This window comes from Rhamphochromis longiceps, linkage group LG6 (genome assembly GCF_057381845.1).
Source record: "Rhamphochromis longiceps isolate RC_006_pf linkage group LG6, R_longiceps_female_GT1.1, whole genome shotgun sequence".
Taxonomy (NCBI): Eukaryota; Metazoa; Chordata; class Actinopteri; order Cichliformes; family Cichlidae; genus Rhamphochromis; species Rhamphochromis longiceps.
In genome coordinates this window covers 29,758,045-29,774,427 of record NC_140562.1, presented here as the reverse complement: position 1 = coordinate 29,774,427, position 16,383 = coordinate 29,758,045, and the positions used below count along the sequence as shown (strand labels likewise).

General features: G+C 39.8%; 1 protein-coding gene across 7 annotated transcripts in view; it reads right to left on the bottom strand.

Moving 5' to 3' along the window:
- Positions 1 to 1,226: 1,226 nt before the first annotated feature.
- Positions 1,227 to 16,383, bottom strand: part of palm3 (paralemmin 3) — a 31,318-nt gene continuing 16,161 nt past the window's right edge. For 2 of the 7 annotated variants that reach the window (XM_085410153.1, XM_085410155.1), the window contains 8 exons: positions 13,391 to 13,448; positions 10,981 to 11,033; positions 10,383 to 10,463; positions 7,156 to 7,283; positions 6,466 to 6,538; positions 4,750 to 4,774; positions 4,122 to 4,172; positions 1,227 to 3,038 (listed from right to left, as the gene is read on the bottom strand). In XM_085410153.1, the coding sequence (XP_085266279.1) occupies positions 2,083 to 3,038; positions 4,122 to 4,172; positions 4,750 to 4,774; positions 6,466 to 6,538; positions 7,156 to 7,283; positions 10,383 to 10,463; positions 10,981 to 11,025 (1,359 nt within the window). In that variant the 5' untranslated portion in view covers positions 11,026 to 11,033; positions 13,391 to 13,448 and the 3' untranslated portion in view covers positions 1,227 to 2,082. Of the gene's footprint in view, positions 3,039 to 4,121; positions 4,173 to 4,749; positions 4,775 to 6,465; positions 6,539 to 7,155; positions 7,284 to 8,731; positions 8,887 to 10,382; positions 10,464 to 10,980; positions 11,034 to 13,390; positions 13,449 to 16,383 lie in introns of those variants that run through there. The other 5 variants (XM_085410156.1, XM_085410154.1, XM_085410152.1 and 2 more) reach the window with 5 other exon arrangements.

Sequence of the window (16,383 nt, the reverse complement as noted above, 5' to 3'; positions counted from 1 at the left end):
GGAATATCTGCCTGTTTTGCAATGCTATGCACAACAGCAGTGACTAGCACTGTTACCTCCCGGCAGGAATTTCCTGGGTTTGAATGCTGCAGTTGGCTGGCTCATGTCTGTCTGGAGGTCATATGTTCTCCGTGTGCCTAAGTGGGCTCTCTGAGGCACTCTGTCTTCTTTCTGAAGTCCAGACATGTGCATATTAGCTCAACCAATAATTCCAAATTGGCTGTAGGTGGAAATTTATTGTCTGTCTCTCTTTGTTAGCTCTGCAACAGACTAGTAACCTGTCCTAGGTGTGACATGGATGTGTGGGCCGGACCAGTGAAACTTTGCCTTCTGCCAGTGTGAAGACTTTAAACTGCACATTTAATCACTGAAATATCTCTGTATAAAATGACCATACATGATAAAGAAATGCTACAATAATAAATGAAAGAAATCTTAAATTGAAAGAAATAAGCGTGTAGGTCAGTAGACTTAATCTTGGTGTTGAAAGAAAGGGTTGGCTATAATAGCAAATTTGTAAATATGTAATTTATAGCTTGGACAAATATATCCATGCACAGCCAATCTGCACAGTGATGTTTCAACCTAGTTTAGAGAGGTACAGGATCCCCATGCAATAACTTTTTGAAATGTCTTTGTTGTCAGATGGAGCAGAGATTCTGGGAGCTCTCAGCTCAGCAGGACTTCTTTTCAGTTCGAGGACATGCTGCAGTCCTTTCTCCAAAGACTCCAGCTTTAGTCTGGTCAATAAGAAGACCCTGCTGTTATCCATGGGACTATCCCAAGACCTGGGAGAAGCACATGCAGTGAGACATGTTGAAGGGAACACCAGCTACTGCCAAAAGGTGATGACTAGTTCCCTTATTTCTTTCATAATAAAAAGCTTCATGTGCATACATTTGGAAGACTGGTCCAGTGTGCACTCATGATTCACCTTTCAATGCTTTAACATATCTTTTTCTAAGCAGTATGTCCAAAATAAAAACCAATAAATACAATCTAAAAGTAAACTGCATGTAGTAATACATGCAAAGTTAAGTTTTGTGTCGTGGGATTTCTCAATCTGAATCTTAAATTCTGTTTCCTAGTGGTGTCTATATAACTAGGTAAAAAACCATGAACAGAGAAAAAATGTAATACAGCCGTTTTTGCATTTCTTTTGCATGAAGCATGGATGATGTTTTGGGATAAATTCAGTATTTGAAGAACAAACACTCTGAATGCAGACCAAGTTATGTTAAGAAGAGTATTGCAAATGACAGTTTAATCATTAAATCATTTCAAAAAAAAAAAAAAAAAATTATACACGCTTTCTGTATACAGTATGTACATTTGTAACAGAGTCATCTCAGGAATTCCAGGCCTTCCATGTTAAGAATTTTTTTTAAAAAACCCATATGTATCATACTTTTAGGTAATATTTTTTTAACTATCAATGGAGCACACTGTTTATAAATGACACAATTTAACCAAATAGTCAGTTGGTTAAACCTGTTTAGGCTACTGTAGTGGGATTAAAAACATTTATTAAAAAGCCTAAAGCGATAACAGTCCAGCTTCAAGTCAGTAAAACAGAATATCTCCAGAAATTTATGAACCTTTCCATAACATTGCAATTTTCCAGTTACAACTCAGATTTTTAAAACTACAAAATGACTTCAGCAAATAATGTAAAATACATGAAATCATTTTTGTTCTCTCAAGAGAATTTCATCAAACTCAAAACAGTGTGGCCCAAAAAAAAACTGTGTGGTTTTTCTTTTTAAAACTGTAGTTCCACTTTAAAACTAGTTCAGTCCATGTGATTCCTCTCCTCATGTTGGAGCGAGCACACTTCCTGTTGCAGCATCAAAGCTTGAGACTGGGGATGAGGAAATTTCAAGAGGAATACTAGGAATGTTGGCAGTGGACAGTGGAGGAAAGGGAAGCAGCTTCCAGGCATTCTTATTAAAAAAAATGGATGGATGCACAAAACAAAGAGATGAGGGAAGTAATTGTTATGAACTGAGCAGCCAATGCACAGGCTGAAGGATACTGGCAGAGTGAAGAGGTTGAGAGTAAATGCATGTACACAGAGGGCATTTACATGACAGAGCAGCAGTCGCATTTTTTGGGCTTGGTTGACTCTCCTTGGCTAGCTGCGTTTGGGCTCGGTGCCCCAGCATTGGCTGGGCTGTCAGCGCCTGCTGGCTCTACCATGGTGCTGGGGGCTTTGGCGTTCAACAGAAGGGGTTCCTGTTCCCCAGACCCTGCCTCTGTTCTTTGGTTTTCTTGGGCATCAGCCAGAGGCACCTCCTGGAACTGATCAGTAAGACAGGTAGCCTCTTGTGCTTTTGATGCTGCCTCAGTTTCCTCTGGTACTGCTGCTGATTCTTCAGCTTGAACCTGTAGATTGGGACTAAGATTAGAAGGTTGTGCCTCAGTATAGACAGGCAACAAAGCCACCACAGTGCTCTCTGGAGGACTGATTAGGGACTGCGACTGCACACAGGCTGGATCTTTCAATTCGTTGTCCTGGCCCTCAGTTTTTACATCTCTATCTTCATCTTCACCTGGATTTGCCTTTATGCTATCATCTATGTCTCCCAATGGCTCACTCTCTGGCTCTGTAAAAGTTTCTGTTTGTACATCCTCCTCTGCAGCCTCCCCTCCCTCTTTGCTGGCTTCTGCTTCTGGATTTGGCAGAAGGATCTGGTCTGACTGCACGGACTCCTGTTGATCTGCCTGCGGCACAACCTCTCCAGAAACATCATCCCCATCATCTGTGATGAAGATGCATTCTGCTCTCATCACCAGAGTCCCTTCTTCTTCCTCCTCTTCTTTAACATTGGTATTTGGAACCTTGACTGGATCTTCCTCAGAAACATCCAAATTCTTTCCCATCTCCACACTAACATCACTGGTTGGCCCATTAGTGAGTGACTGATTATTTTCATCTGAAGCACTAACTTCAGTGTTTTCCACACCATTGGTTACAATGACTCCATTTTCATCCAGTGGTGCTTCTTGGTATACCTCCGTATCACTTTCACTTTTTTCTGAAGAAACCAACAAATACATATCAATAAAGGTCAACAAAATTCGTTAAAAAATGTTCTTCATTCATCAGTATTGAACTGAACCTTTTACATTGATTATAAACATTCATAATGGCTGGTGTAGAAGCAGCTTTTCAATACAGTTAGAGGTTGCTTTTTACATCATTAGCTCAGTGCAGCCAATTCATGTGCAACATTTAACCAAACGGTTTTCTATCCATGAATGATCCATTAGATGGAAAAATTATTGACCTGCTCCATGAAGTGCATACTAATGAAGAGAGGTATCCATTTGAATGAAGCAGAACATATTGACCATTTCAACATCAGCTAAAAATACATTAAAAAAGAAAAATAATAATAATATAGATATATTTTTTAGCTGATGTTGAAATAGTGTATATATCAAATAGTAAAAAAATAAATATATGCTAAACCTTTTAGGCTCGGCCATGAGGTAAAGAAGTACTAGCTTTATAAAGAGTTGGAGACACGAGAATGGAAAAAGGACTGGACTTAAACTAGATACGTATGCCAACTAATGTTTTTGAAGCCATTTAAATTCTGCAGTCTGGACAAGAAAGTTTTAGGCACTGGATGATTTCAATATAAATGGATGGGTTGATTACATTTCACCAACTCTTTTGTCTACTTTAACAGCTTGAGTAGCATCCCAACAGACATGTCCATGAACCTGCTGAACTATAAAAATGCAAGTTATGCACTTAGGTTTCTATTAGCATATATTTAAATTCAAACCCTTATCCAACATGTGTAATTATTCATAACAGAATATATGATCTTCCAGTACAGCATAGGTACGCGTGTGCCACTCTGTCCTTTATAATGCAAATTTCTATCAGTGTATACAACTCATATAGACAAGCACATCTGCAGGGAATTACGTGGTCTTTGAGGTGAGATAAACAGGGTCAGCACAAGCTGGTGATTAGATAAGAATTAACAAGAGGAAGGACAGAGAAAGGATAAGATTTTATCAGGCTCAGGATGATGACGGAGATTTTAATAAAAGCCTGGATGTTTCTGGATGATATTCTGTTGAGGTGAATGTCCTATGCCCACCTGATCCAGTTGAATTGTTTTCTCCATTCTGTGCAACATCACTGACCACTTCTAAGGACAAAATAATTAGTTATTAATAGACATGTAATGTGTAACTTGAGCATGCTGAACATGATGGAGCAATAATTAACCAGAATTTACAGTATAAGGTGTAGTGCATCAGTTATTACACCTGTGCTTTGGATAAGCTGTCATGTCCTGACTAAATAACGTTATTCTTTTCTATAGGATGGCATCCATTCACAATCCATTGCAAGTAAAGAAAGAGAAGCTGGAAGAAGTCCCAGAATTAAAGAAATGAAATCTAACCAGTATGGACTGATGCAATTAAGTAAAAGCAGAATTAGTAGCGCAGCTGTTGACTGATAGTTGGTAGGTGCCAGAAAAGTGTGCACGCACACATTAAAAGGTTTTGGACAGAATACCATGTGAGTGTTAAGTGAAGCAGGCAGATGGATGACAGCAATACCTCACTCTACATTTATACATACAAATTCTTTATGAATTTAAACTATTTTTCAGGGTTGATTTACTGAATTTATCACTTTCTTTGATTAAAAAGACAATGAAAAGCAAAGCACCAAATTTTTACATTTCTTAATTCCCAAAGAGATGTTCATCTACTTACCATCTCCAGCATGTAACATTTTTACCTGTTGGGTAAAAAGGAACAGGGGACAAATGAAATGTATTGTACTCAAATGGTGACATTGTGAAGTGTTGACTTTATAAAGTTTGCTAATTTCTACCCAGCACTATAATCAGTTAAGACAAGTGCAGTTTAAACTGATCTAAACTGACTAAACTTCCCCCTTCAAATGGGTGAGATCTGATGAGATTGAGACAGATGATCCGCTATGGCAACCACTAAAGGGAGCAGCCAAAAAAAGATGATGCACATTTTAAGTGTACTTAAAGTCAATGCTCTGTCATAAAATACAAACATTAAAAAAGCAACAACCACAATAGCATGAAAGAAAGAAATGAAGCTTTATTTCTGAACAGACTGTGGCTGTAGCCAGCAGCTGCCTGCTGGCGTCACCTCTGCTAATTCGAGTCACTGACTCTCTCAACCGTTATTGTGATGTTGATGCCCTTTGGGGCATTTCTAATGCAATTACCTAATTGCAGACCATCCAAGAAGCTCATTCTCCACTTTTAGTGACTGAAATTTTGGCATTTTAGCCTAAAACTTCGCTCTACAGTTTTTTTTAAAGGTCACCACATATTATTTTCTGTGGTGTGTGAATGTGCTTGCAGAATGATTGCAGTATTAATGGCATTTATTCACATACTGACTAACTTATCTACTTGTTGCTGTGGCTTGAGCTTTCACCCCTGCTGTGTTAGTCAGCACCACTCAATCAGTGTAAAGCTAGCACAGCACCGCTGTCTGTTCAGATGTTTTTGGCCAACGTAATCATGCTGATGTAACATGGATGGAGAGACTAGCTGATGATTTGCACTGAGATAATGATTTTATGTTTGCTGGATGAGTCATTAATAAGCTACGTCCCAGTCCTCCTCCTTTAGATTTAGCGTTCGACACAATTTATTTTGCCAGCTCCCTATAAACAAGCTGCTGCTGCAGCTGATGAGCAAAATTTATGTGGTTTTGCTGTAACCGGTGAAAGTTGACCCCATCTAAAGTACTTAACCACATCAAACACGCAAGAAGTGAAGAAAAATGTGAATTTGGTTTATCAGATGTACTGTACCTTTCACTCACTCCCAGTCTGGCCCACTAAAATCAAAGCCTTATTGGCTGAGCTTGTTTAAAACATTTAATTTTCACAGAAGATAAGGTCAAGCATTCAAAGGTTCCTCTATCACAGCCAGAATGGCTAATAGGCTGTAAAACCTATTAAAAGTGGAATCTTCTGTTTACGTCTCCTACTGATTTTAGTTGAGCTCCAAAAGCCAAGGTTAAGATATACAAGTATGACAAACTTTACTAAAAGACCCTGGAGCAGGCAGTTGACGAGGACAGACAACTTTTGTCCGACTATAAAGGCCTTCGGACGTGAAGTACACATACACGGCCTTGGCTTGAGCTAAAACAATAATTCAAGAGAGGATCTAATGCCGTATTGTTTACATAACGGGGTTGCTTGCATTTATAAAGTTCCTGCTTTTGAACAAGAGGTGCTACATCAAAGGTACATTAAGAGTGGAATGCATTATGCATGGCAAAAAGCCACAGACAGAGGTTGTGGGAAATTTTCTGCTTAATGGAAGATGATGGAGCAAGCTTGTTCAACACATATACCAACCCCTTTTGTGTCCACATAGTGACTGGGTGAGTGGGTGAGTGTGAGTGTGTGTGAGCACACAACTACCGCACCGTTTCACCATCCTCTGTCCTTTGCTCCAGCTTTTCTTGCTCGTCTGCCAACTGCTTATTCTCTGACTGCGACCTGAGATGGACACAAACGTACAAAGAAAGAACAAACACAATCAAACCTATGATAACAACATCCTCATACTGGGTAAGGTCTAAAAGAACTTGGGTAAATATTACATTACCCTAACTGAATAATAGTAGGCATCACTACTACAAGCACTTTCCCCCAAAATTTTAGTTTACATTTCCTCAAAGGCCATGTACAACATGTGCTGGAAAACTTATAGGAAAGTGATACAAAGCTGTGGACCTTTGGAATAATTAGAGTGGGATCTTTGTAATTTTCAGAGCTTTGACAACTTTGTGCACTACAGTTCAGAAAAATCTCTTCGTGTGTGGCTCCTTCTCTGCGTGAGTTCAGTACTGGCAGGATTAAAATTCAGTTTTGCCAAAGAATACATTATGTACAACAAAAGCAAAAAAAGAGAAGAAAACTATTAGAAGACTGAAACAGAAGAGGGTATTCTGCAATATACATGAAATTTCAACTATGCAAAAACAACTGAATTGTGACACTTCTCTCATTCTCTGCTTTGCTAACTGTCTCAGACAAACACAAAATGTCTTCCTTGTCTTCTAGCACTAACACACAGATGCACACACACAAAATCCCACAAACTGTGGATATACTTTTCAATGTGCTCTTCCATATGCTGGGCCTGGGCACTCCATGGAGGTGAGTGAAGGCTCTCAGCGTCCAGAGAGGTTGGGGATAAGGGAGCTCCTTCCATTAACCACTGCTCTCTCAGCGACTTCCTCTACAGGAACAAAGAAGGGGTGAAGGAGATGAAGGGGGAAAAACAGTGAACCAACTTTCATTAGTATTGTAGTTCATTAATGTAATTATATTACTGATGGGTTTAGAGGGTAATAATATGGAGAAATAGACTGCAAATATTTTATATATATCCTGATTATATCTCAGATCATTTTCAGTCATATGTTTAAGCAGCACTGCAAATCAATAGATAAACTAGCTTATTAGCAGCACTGGAGGCCTGCCAACATTCAGTTTTTTCATGTTTTCTCCTGTATTTTAAGACTCCCAGCATTATCATTGTGTGTCTAATGATATTCACTTTGCCAAACCATCCATGAAACACAGTCTACACCACAGACATAATAAAAGAGGGACGTGGCTCCAAGACTTATCGTTGCATAGAGGTTTATGGGAAAACAGTCCTCTGCCCCCTCGGTCTTTGACATCAGTAAACACTTTCCTGATGACTTTACTGGACTCAAACACTGTTACAGGTCACATTAAATGGAACATTATTCATTTTATAAATTATAGTAATTTTAAGACTCAGACAGGAGGATTATAAAGGGTACTGCTGATTAGTTAACAATATGTCACTCACAAGTGGTTAGCCAGTAAACATGCAGCTTCGTATCCATCGTGTCTAATTTCAAAATCCCACAATAAAGTGGTCAGGTTTCGTAACAGGACAAACCAGCAGCTGAAATCATGGTGACTACATCCTTTAAAAAAAAACAGACCGTCTATTGTCTAGGCACACAATCAACACACTGTATATAATTTCAACTCTTCTGCCACCTTAAGATACCAACACAAGACCTGACACAAGAGGTGTGCGCACAACTAATAACTCTGTAGGAAGATCTTTTAGATGCTTCACAACTTTTACTTCGAAGGTATGGTAATAAAATGATGAAAACAAATAAATGTGACTTGGGACATATGTTTGAATCAGTGAAGTTGAAAAGCTTTCTAATATTGTACTACTGGATTTAGCATGATTTTTAAAGAAAACATGGTATCCAAACAGTCAAATTATTGACAGGTTTGAAAAGCTCTGTGATATTTTATTTTTGCATTTGTTGAGTATTTCATTTGGTGGATTGGCCAGAAACCAAGAGACTTTTTTTTTGCTACTTGTTAGCACAGGGGAACAGAGCTGTATGAATTTATATTTATCTTCTGTCTTTTATTTTTTTATTATTCTGATTTATTATGTTTTGTATACATATAGATATGAAATATTAAATAAAAATATTCTTACTAATGTGATTATATTATACTACAGCAGTCCACATATAAGTTTAACAGCACAGTCAGAAAGTTTAACAAATGACAGTTAGCACACCGCTACTAGCCTATTTAGCACGAGGCTAACCTGGGCTAGTAGAAATTAATAGACTACAAGAATATTAATAAAACAGCTTCAGAAAATGAAATACCTACAGATAGTGGTTCAGCAAGGTTAGATAAGTTATATCTGGAACGTAGTGAAAGCAATAGAGTTAAGCTAGCTTACTGTTAGGTTACTCTTACTGTGCTGTTAGGTTATGGAACCGAGTTAGCATATTGCTAGTAGTGGTTGCTACCAGCAACAGACGTTTAACTGAAACTCAAGGCCTCTGAACTAACTGCAGGTGGCAGTATAATAAAACAGGAAAACAGTGCAGTAATATTTCATTAACACTTGCGCTAATATATTTAATGCAGTTTGGGGACATTTAAAATTTAATCTTGTTTTACTACAAAAACTAACATTTGATAATGTTATGATAATAGACAGATTTTGTTGACATGTACTGTATATTCTGAAATTGGCAAAAGTCAATATTACCATATTATAAAGGAAATCCCAGTTGGCCAAGAAAATTGCAACTTGTGAATCTCTGCTTAACATGTCTCTAGGCACCTGCTTGTGCAGTTAATCGAAGCATTACATCAAATAACCTTAATTTAAAAGCACATATCTGATAAAAACTGCTCAAACCTTACCTCGAAATAAAGCATGGCATATAGAAGGCATAGATTTCTATTGAGTGTCATGTCTCTCTATTAAAATGTCTGGTCAAATCAATTCCAGCTGACACCGGGTGAGCTCTATCACAGTCCTCAATGTGATATAAATCTTGTAAAAGTGATATCTCTCACTCTGTAATACGAGGCGATGTCTGCAATCTTCTCAGAAACCGCTCTGTTCCAGATTATTGGCCCATGTGTTCATAATCTGGCCACCGTTGGCCAGTAGTTTCCTACTCAAAAGTAAACGTCACAATACCATCTCTGTGTTTTCTCCTGCTGTGCAGGACAAGCCTAGCTCTGTTCCCCTCCCTGTGCCTTTGGCTAGCTAGGCAGGCCCCTCTAAACTTCTCTGCAGGTCAGGAACTGCATATAAGCTGCTACTCCCACTTATCAAATCCTTGCATCTAACCAGAGGTTAGAGTCAATGTCAAAGCTAATGAATGTGCTAAAAGCTGTAACGATAATAACTCCTGCGAGACGGCAATACAATCATGTAAGATTAATCGCTGAAGCCTCTTGCACATAGACTTTTGATCTCAAAAACGCACATTTGGAGCACTCTGCACAAATTCACAGGCACACACAATATTCTGCTACAGGATTTATACTGGCACACACATGCATACCTGCATGCACACAAACACTTTCTGCACAAATTTCACAAAATTTGAGGAATGTGCCCCAGGGCAGCATAACACAGTGGAGTAGGAAGTTGGAACACCAGTGTGGAAATGATGTGAAAACAATAGAGCAGCTCTGTAAGTATGTGAGTGTGTAAACACACACATAAAAACTGATTTCAACAAAGGAAGGCTTGCTGCTAACCTTGTGAGAGAGTGACAGGGCGAGGAAATGTGCAAGTCTGTACTTACAGCTCATCCATGTGTCTATGTGTGAGATACTGAATGTGAAAAGGAAATAAATTTGGAGGCAATCTGCTTGTTAACAAGCTGGAATGAGCTGGAATGAGCCTACGGAGGATTTTAGCTGAGTGAAATTAAGGCTGTGTCTCTCTGTGTGAGTAAGTGTGTAAATGAATGAGACAGGTTAGCTCATCCTGAATACGTGTGTGTCAGACCTTGAACTGCCGTAGTCTGAGCTTCTCATCCTCCTTCTCTCTTCTGGATCTGTCCTGCTCTTCCTGCAACCGACGCTTCTCCTACAAAAAAGAAGTGGAGGAATGCGAAATATGGCAAGGAAAGAGAATAAATATGGACATACTTAGAGAGTTTAGTAGAAATGAAGAGAGGCAGCAGGAAGATGATTTGGAAGAGTAAATAACACATCAGAAATAAAGAAAGGTGAGAAGCAGCCATGAAGAAGAAGTTAATGGAGAGGAGAAGTGAAATGAGGACACCTATCTAACCACCCATCATGTCATAGGACACTGTCACTGTGAACATTAGGTGTACTCTATTTTACATAACGCTCAAAGCAGCTGTTGCCTGGCAAACTGGTGTTGTTTTCGTGGGACCGGGGACAGACTGGCTCAGCACGCAGCACACTCATTAAAATATTTAAGAGTTAAGGACAGCTCTAAGAGCACGGTCTCTTCACCCTCTTTTTTTCCGTGTATGCAGACAAATATATGTGTGTGTGTGTGTGTGTGTGTGTGTGTGTGTGTGTGTGTGTGTGTGTGTGTGTGTGTGTGTGTGTGTGTGTGTGTGTGGACTCACAGCGATGGCCTCAATGCGCTGTTTGTATTTCTCAGCCTCATCCATCTCGGCACCTGGGACAAAAACAAGACGGGATAGGAGCAAAGGTTAAAGATCAGAGGTTAAACAAATATGAGGCGAGTCAGCTGGATGCATTTATGCTCAAAATGTACCATATTCACTGAATTGAGAGAATGAGCTTCAGCACTTATTTTGGATGAATGCTCTGGATTCCTATTATGTGTTTCCTTTTGTTGAGATGTCCATGTTATGCAGTTTTTGACGAGGTTTTTGTGTTCTTGCAAAAAATGTCTCTTGCCTGAAGCAGTATTTCATAAACTTTTTTCAAACTTTTCTCAATAATGTTCCTCCTTTGAATTGTCTTCTCTAAGGGAAGTAAGCCCGAGCAGCTCAAAGCATTTTCTAGTAAAAAAAAAGAAGACATCTGCATAATATGTGTCATTGAACATAAAAAAAGACTTAAAATACTACTCATTAGCTGTTTAAATCCATCACTAAGTTAGTGATAAACAGTATTTTCATGACTTTATTTTTGCTGTGTTGTAGCATTGTTTTTCTTCCTCTGTCTGGTTTAGAAACTGGCTAATGACAGTTACAAAGTGCATCGGAAACAGAAATACTGAACATAAAAATGTGGCTTGTCAAACATTTTTATATCAACTTACAACAGTTTTGTTTAAAAAACATGCATAACTGATAGGTTTTAAATTAACATAAAAATCATAAGAACCCTCAGCTCTATTTAGACTAACACTAGGGGTTCTAGTACCCCCAGTTGAGAAACACTGGTTTGAAGAGTGTATAAAGATGAGAATCAAACAACATTTCTGCATTGGTCCCCAACTCTTGGAGTGCAGTTGAGTCTCTACATCAGAGGACAGCGGCAGCTAATGAGCGGTATCAAAAGTCAAAGGCAGGAATTTAGCCTTTGCTATTTGTGAAGTATGCAGCTGGACTAGCATTACTATGTATCCTCATTATCGGACCCAATATGACTCACGATCATCCGCCCAAAATGTCTTTCCAGTACCCCCATTAAGCTTTTTGTTTTTGTCATGACGCAGCCTCAGGCATCTGCAAGAAGATAAGCACAGACAATATTTGTTTTCCCTTGCAGCTGACACTCTGTGGGATAATATTTGAGTTACCCCAAACTAGGAGCAGAGCCACACATAGCAACCAGCTCACGGCAACTCAGTCATTACCGACTTCCTGCCATCACAAGCCATAACTCTCCATATTTTGCTCTCCACAGAGTGAAACTCTTAAAATAAAATTTAAAAATAAAGTTAACTTCCTAGAAGAAAAACAACACGTATTTCTGACCCGCATGTAATTCAGCACTGACTAGGTTCCATAAAAATATAGGAAACATAATTAAAACAGTTATTGGAAATTGAAGTTTTTGGGGGTTTTTACCCCACAAAATGACAGCAACATTTTGCTTGTCACCGTCAATCCTGTGTGGTATGCTAGGAGTGCTGTCCTACACCAGTAAACATTTAGCCACCAGGGTAACTGAGATGTCACACTGGGACAGATCTGACTAATGCAGGGAGCCGTTTCTATACCAAATGCCACGCTGTCACAACTACTGCTGCTAATCGCCATCACAGCACTTTGAAGCGCAAAATATGTGCTTACCAATGCACAACATGCACTCGCAAAACACTTTCCAGATGCATAACCTGTAAAACCTCATAAAGATGGCAATAAGCACACCAACAGGAAGGTTACATTTCAGAGATGATGCCAGATTTGAGACTAAAATAAAACTTTATCCTGGCACATCAAATTCAATAAAATTAAAGAAGCTGCCAGAATAAGCCTTGACACATCAACTCTTGGACACATTGCTTGTTTTTCCCCAAAATGCCCTCCCCATCCTGATACACGCACATTGCAAATCAGGTCTCTTTTCTTTCTTCCCAGAAGGCAACCTAGCACTTTAGCTTATGTTGCTCCTAAAATATGGTAGATCTTTCAGGGCTTATCATAGCAAGAAACTTTCTCTTACCAACACCTGAAGGATTCCTTTTGGCACCCTCCAGGAGTGGGGAAGGTAGTGGTGGTGGAGGGGGAGCGGGAGCGGGACTCAAATAAAATATATGAAAATGTGCATGCACTTTGTATGGAGAGGGGAAACAGAGAAAGATGGAAAAAAGGAGGAAAGAGAAAAATTTTGATGAGGACACAACCTCCAGCATGGCTCTCATTATTCTGCCGTTCTCTAAAATGTGCACAAAGTAAAAGCATCAGCAGAAAGACATGGGAAAGTATATACATATGCTATATATACAGAGACAACATAGAATGCAGCCTTCAAGAGCAAAAGAGCAAAAGAGGTAGAAAGAGACAAAATCTTATTGTGCCAGGGTTTTGAATGACTGAAGGTGCAGTGACAGCTTACAGTATAACCCTCCGTGGGGAGCGGCGGCTTGTGTCTCATCAGGGCTCCAGGAGAGCGCCTAGAATAGCAGCCAGAGATAAACAAGCAAACACAAACAAGAGCTTTGATGAGGAGGTATTGAGGAGCTCCCCGTAGACACACAGACTTCGATAATTAGACATGATACAAGAGGGTAGAGAAGGGAAGGCTGACAAAGTCAAAAAGTTAAGAGACTAGGAAAGTCAAGCTGGCTGAAGCTACAGAAACGGAAAAGATGTAAGGGGACGGAGGTGACATGTGCAAATGTAGCAACTGCTTAGGGATTGTGATTTCTTATTGTCACTGCGACTTATTGTCAATGTGACTGACCTGTAACACAAAGAGCCAGAGAGAAAACAAAGGATTTAGAAGAACAGATCCTGATTGTCATCAAACTCAGGTCAGTGGGTTTGCAGCTAAACCAAAGAATAAATTTGTAATCTGGAATTTTAAAAGCCTGGAAGTGGCGCAAAGAAAAACATCCAACATCTGGAGAACTGATTTCCATGCCCTCTGGTGAGGAGGATTTCAAAACCAATCAGTCAAGCTAAGTCAATTTTGTTAATACAGCTCCAAATCAAATCCACTGACACTGTCTAACTGTAGAACCTTAAAGCAAATGCGCTACAAGCATATTTTAAAAGGATAAAAAACAGCACGATGTGCATGATGGGAAGATGTGTAGGTCATATTAGAATAGATAGAAATGGTAAAACAAAAACAAAAATCTGATTTGTGGGGACAGCAGTCTAAGCAGAAACAACCTGACTTCCTCCTCCCTTGCCATCTCTTCCAGGAGGACACCAAAGGTTTTTCCAAGCAGGCTGAGAGGCATAATCTCTCCAGCAAGTCCTGGGTCTGCCCCTGGGCCTCCTCCTGGTAGGAAATGCCTGAAGCATCTCACGCAGGAGGTGGCCAGGAATCATCCTAGTCAGATGCTTGAACCTCCACATGGGGGATATTGGCTTGAACCCCTCTTGAATGACCAAGCTCTTCACCATGTCTCTAAGGGACACCCTGCCACCTTTGGGAGGAAACTCATTTCTGCCACTTGTATCTATTATCTCAATCTTTCAGTCTCACCCAGAGCTCATGGCCATAGGTGAATGTAGGGACATAGATCGACCAGTAAATCAACAGCTTCACTTCACCACAGCTACAACGTCCACATCACTGCTAACACCAAACCAATTTTCAGTCTCCAGTTCCACTCTCTACTCACTTATGACCAAGACCCAAGATACTGATACTCCTCCACTTGGTAGAGCTACTTATTACCAACCCCTAACTGGGTAATCCATCCTTTTCTGACTGATAACCACGGTTTCAGACTTGGAGGTGCTAATCTTTATCCCGTTCTCATTGACACTCGAATGCAGACCACCCAAGTACAAACTGAAAAGTCAAGTCAACAACCCCCCCCAAATTAGGAGTCATATGAATATGAAATCTTTTTTTTAAACTATGAATCTTTTCACCTCAACTGTGAATATTAACACGACTCCCACAATCATATTCTGGCATTAAGAAAGCCCAGCAGCGCATAAATGTGTGGGACTTCAGGGCCTTTGTTAATTTGGCCTAAATCCAATACATCCCAGAAGCAGACAGCGGCAATTAAGTCATGTGGTCATAATCATAGTTTTGCCACTACAGCATTTAATTACAGATAATGCTTCACCTGTAACACCTGCTACATGCCAGCTTAGATCAGTTCCATTAAACCAGATTTGGTTTTGAATGCTGTAATTTGCGTCGAACACAAAGCTTGCCAATTGAAGCTATCTGCTCTCAGTGGTATGACCCTCTACCACACACACAGACACACACACACACTCACACACAGTAGTCTGTGTGTGTCTAGCAATGCTGAGATATCGTTAACAATAACCATTTTGCCAGTGAACCAAAGCAGTGTGAATGTGGGCCAACATAAACAATACAAGGACAGGTTGAAGAGCAGAATTCAGCCATCAATAACTTTGTTTTTCAAAGTTCTAGATGTCGTAGTGCTTTCCCCTCTGTGACATATAAAAATGGCTGGTATAGAAAAGATCTCTCTTGAGAAATGTAAGGGTCAACTATCCACTATCAGAAATAAATGGCAGCTTCAAGGGATGCAACCATACATTTGCTTAGCGCCAGTTGACCGATTCACGCTGACTTGCATCAGCCTGTTGGCCCTTCTTGGACACTTCAATGAACTGCTAATTGATGTGTTCATTGGAAGGCTGAGGAAGTCGAGTTGCGTCACCGTCATTCAGCATTACCCCAGCAGGGTTTCTTTACAAACATTCCTCCTGCTCCGTTGCAAAAGAATGTGGTGCATATTTGCCGTGCATGCATGTGTATGTAAAAATGTATATTTGACTAGTGGGGAGTCATGAAGTCTGTATACCAAGTGCTTGTGTAGTGACATTAGCTCTGTGGGAACAGATGGAGGAACAGTAGGGTGTCTGCAATGCAAACTACAAGTATTATAGAATTACAGCTCGCAGTTTGTGCTGTTCTCTGATCCACACCGACGGGGAGTGCACAATTGACTGCATATGAGACTGAAAAATGGGAAAGTTGGGTAGTGTTATTTCTAAAAGGCAAGGCACTTAATCAAAAGACCAGAACAACTTCCCTACAAACTTTGATGTTCAGCTAAATCACAGGGCGAATGTAAAGAAAAGTCTGAGAAAATACCACAAAAACCACTTTAAAAAGAAAGTCTCTAAAGAGTCTGCGTGGGATGCAATCAGCACAGTCAGTGTTACCTGATAGGCAGTCATCACATGCATCAATGCCTCATGTTGGTCTCTATTAGGTGGAATACAACCTATAGTGGTAGGAAAGATGCAATGTCTATAAGCTTGCTACATGGGTGTCATAGAAATCTAAAGGATGTTTCTGAGCTCAGAACCTTTTTTAAAAATAATAAATGACTCAAACATGAGAGCAGCAACTGCAGTGAAGCATGGAAACTGAAC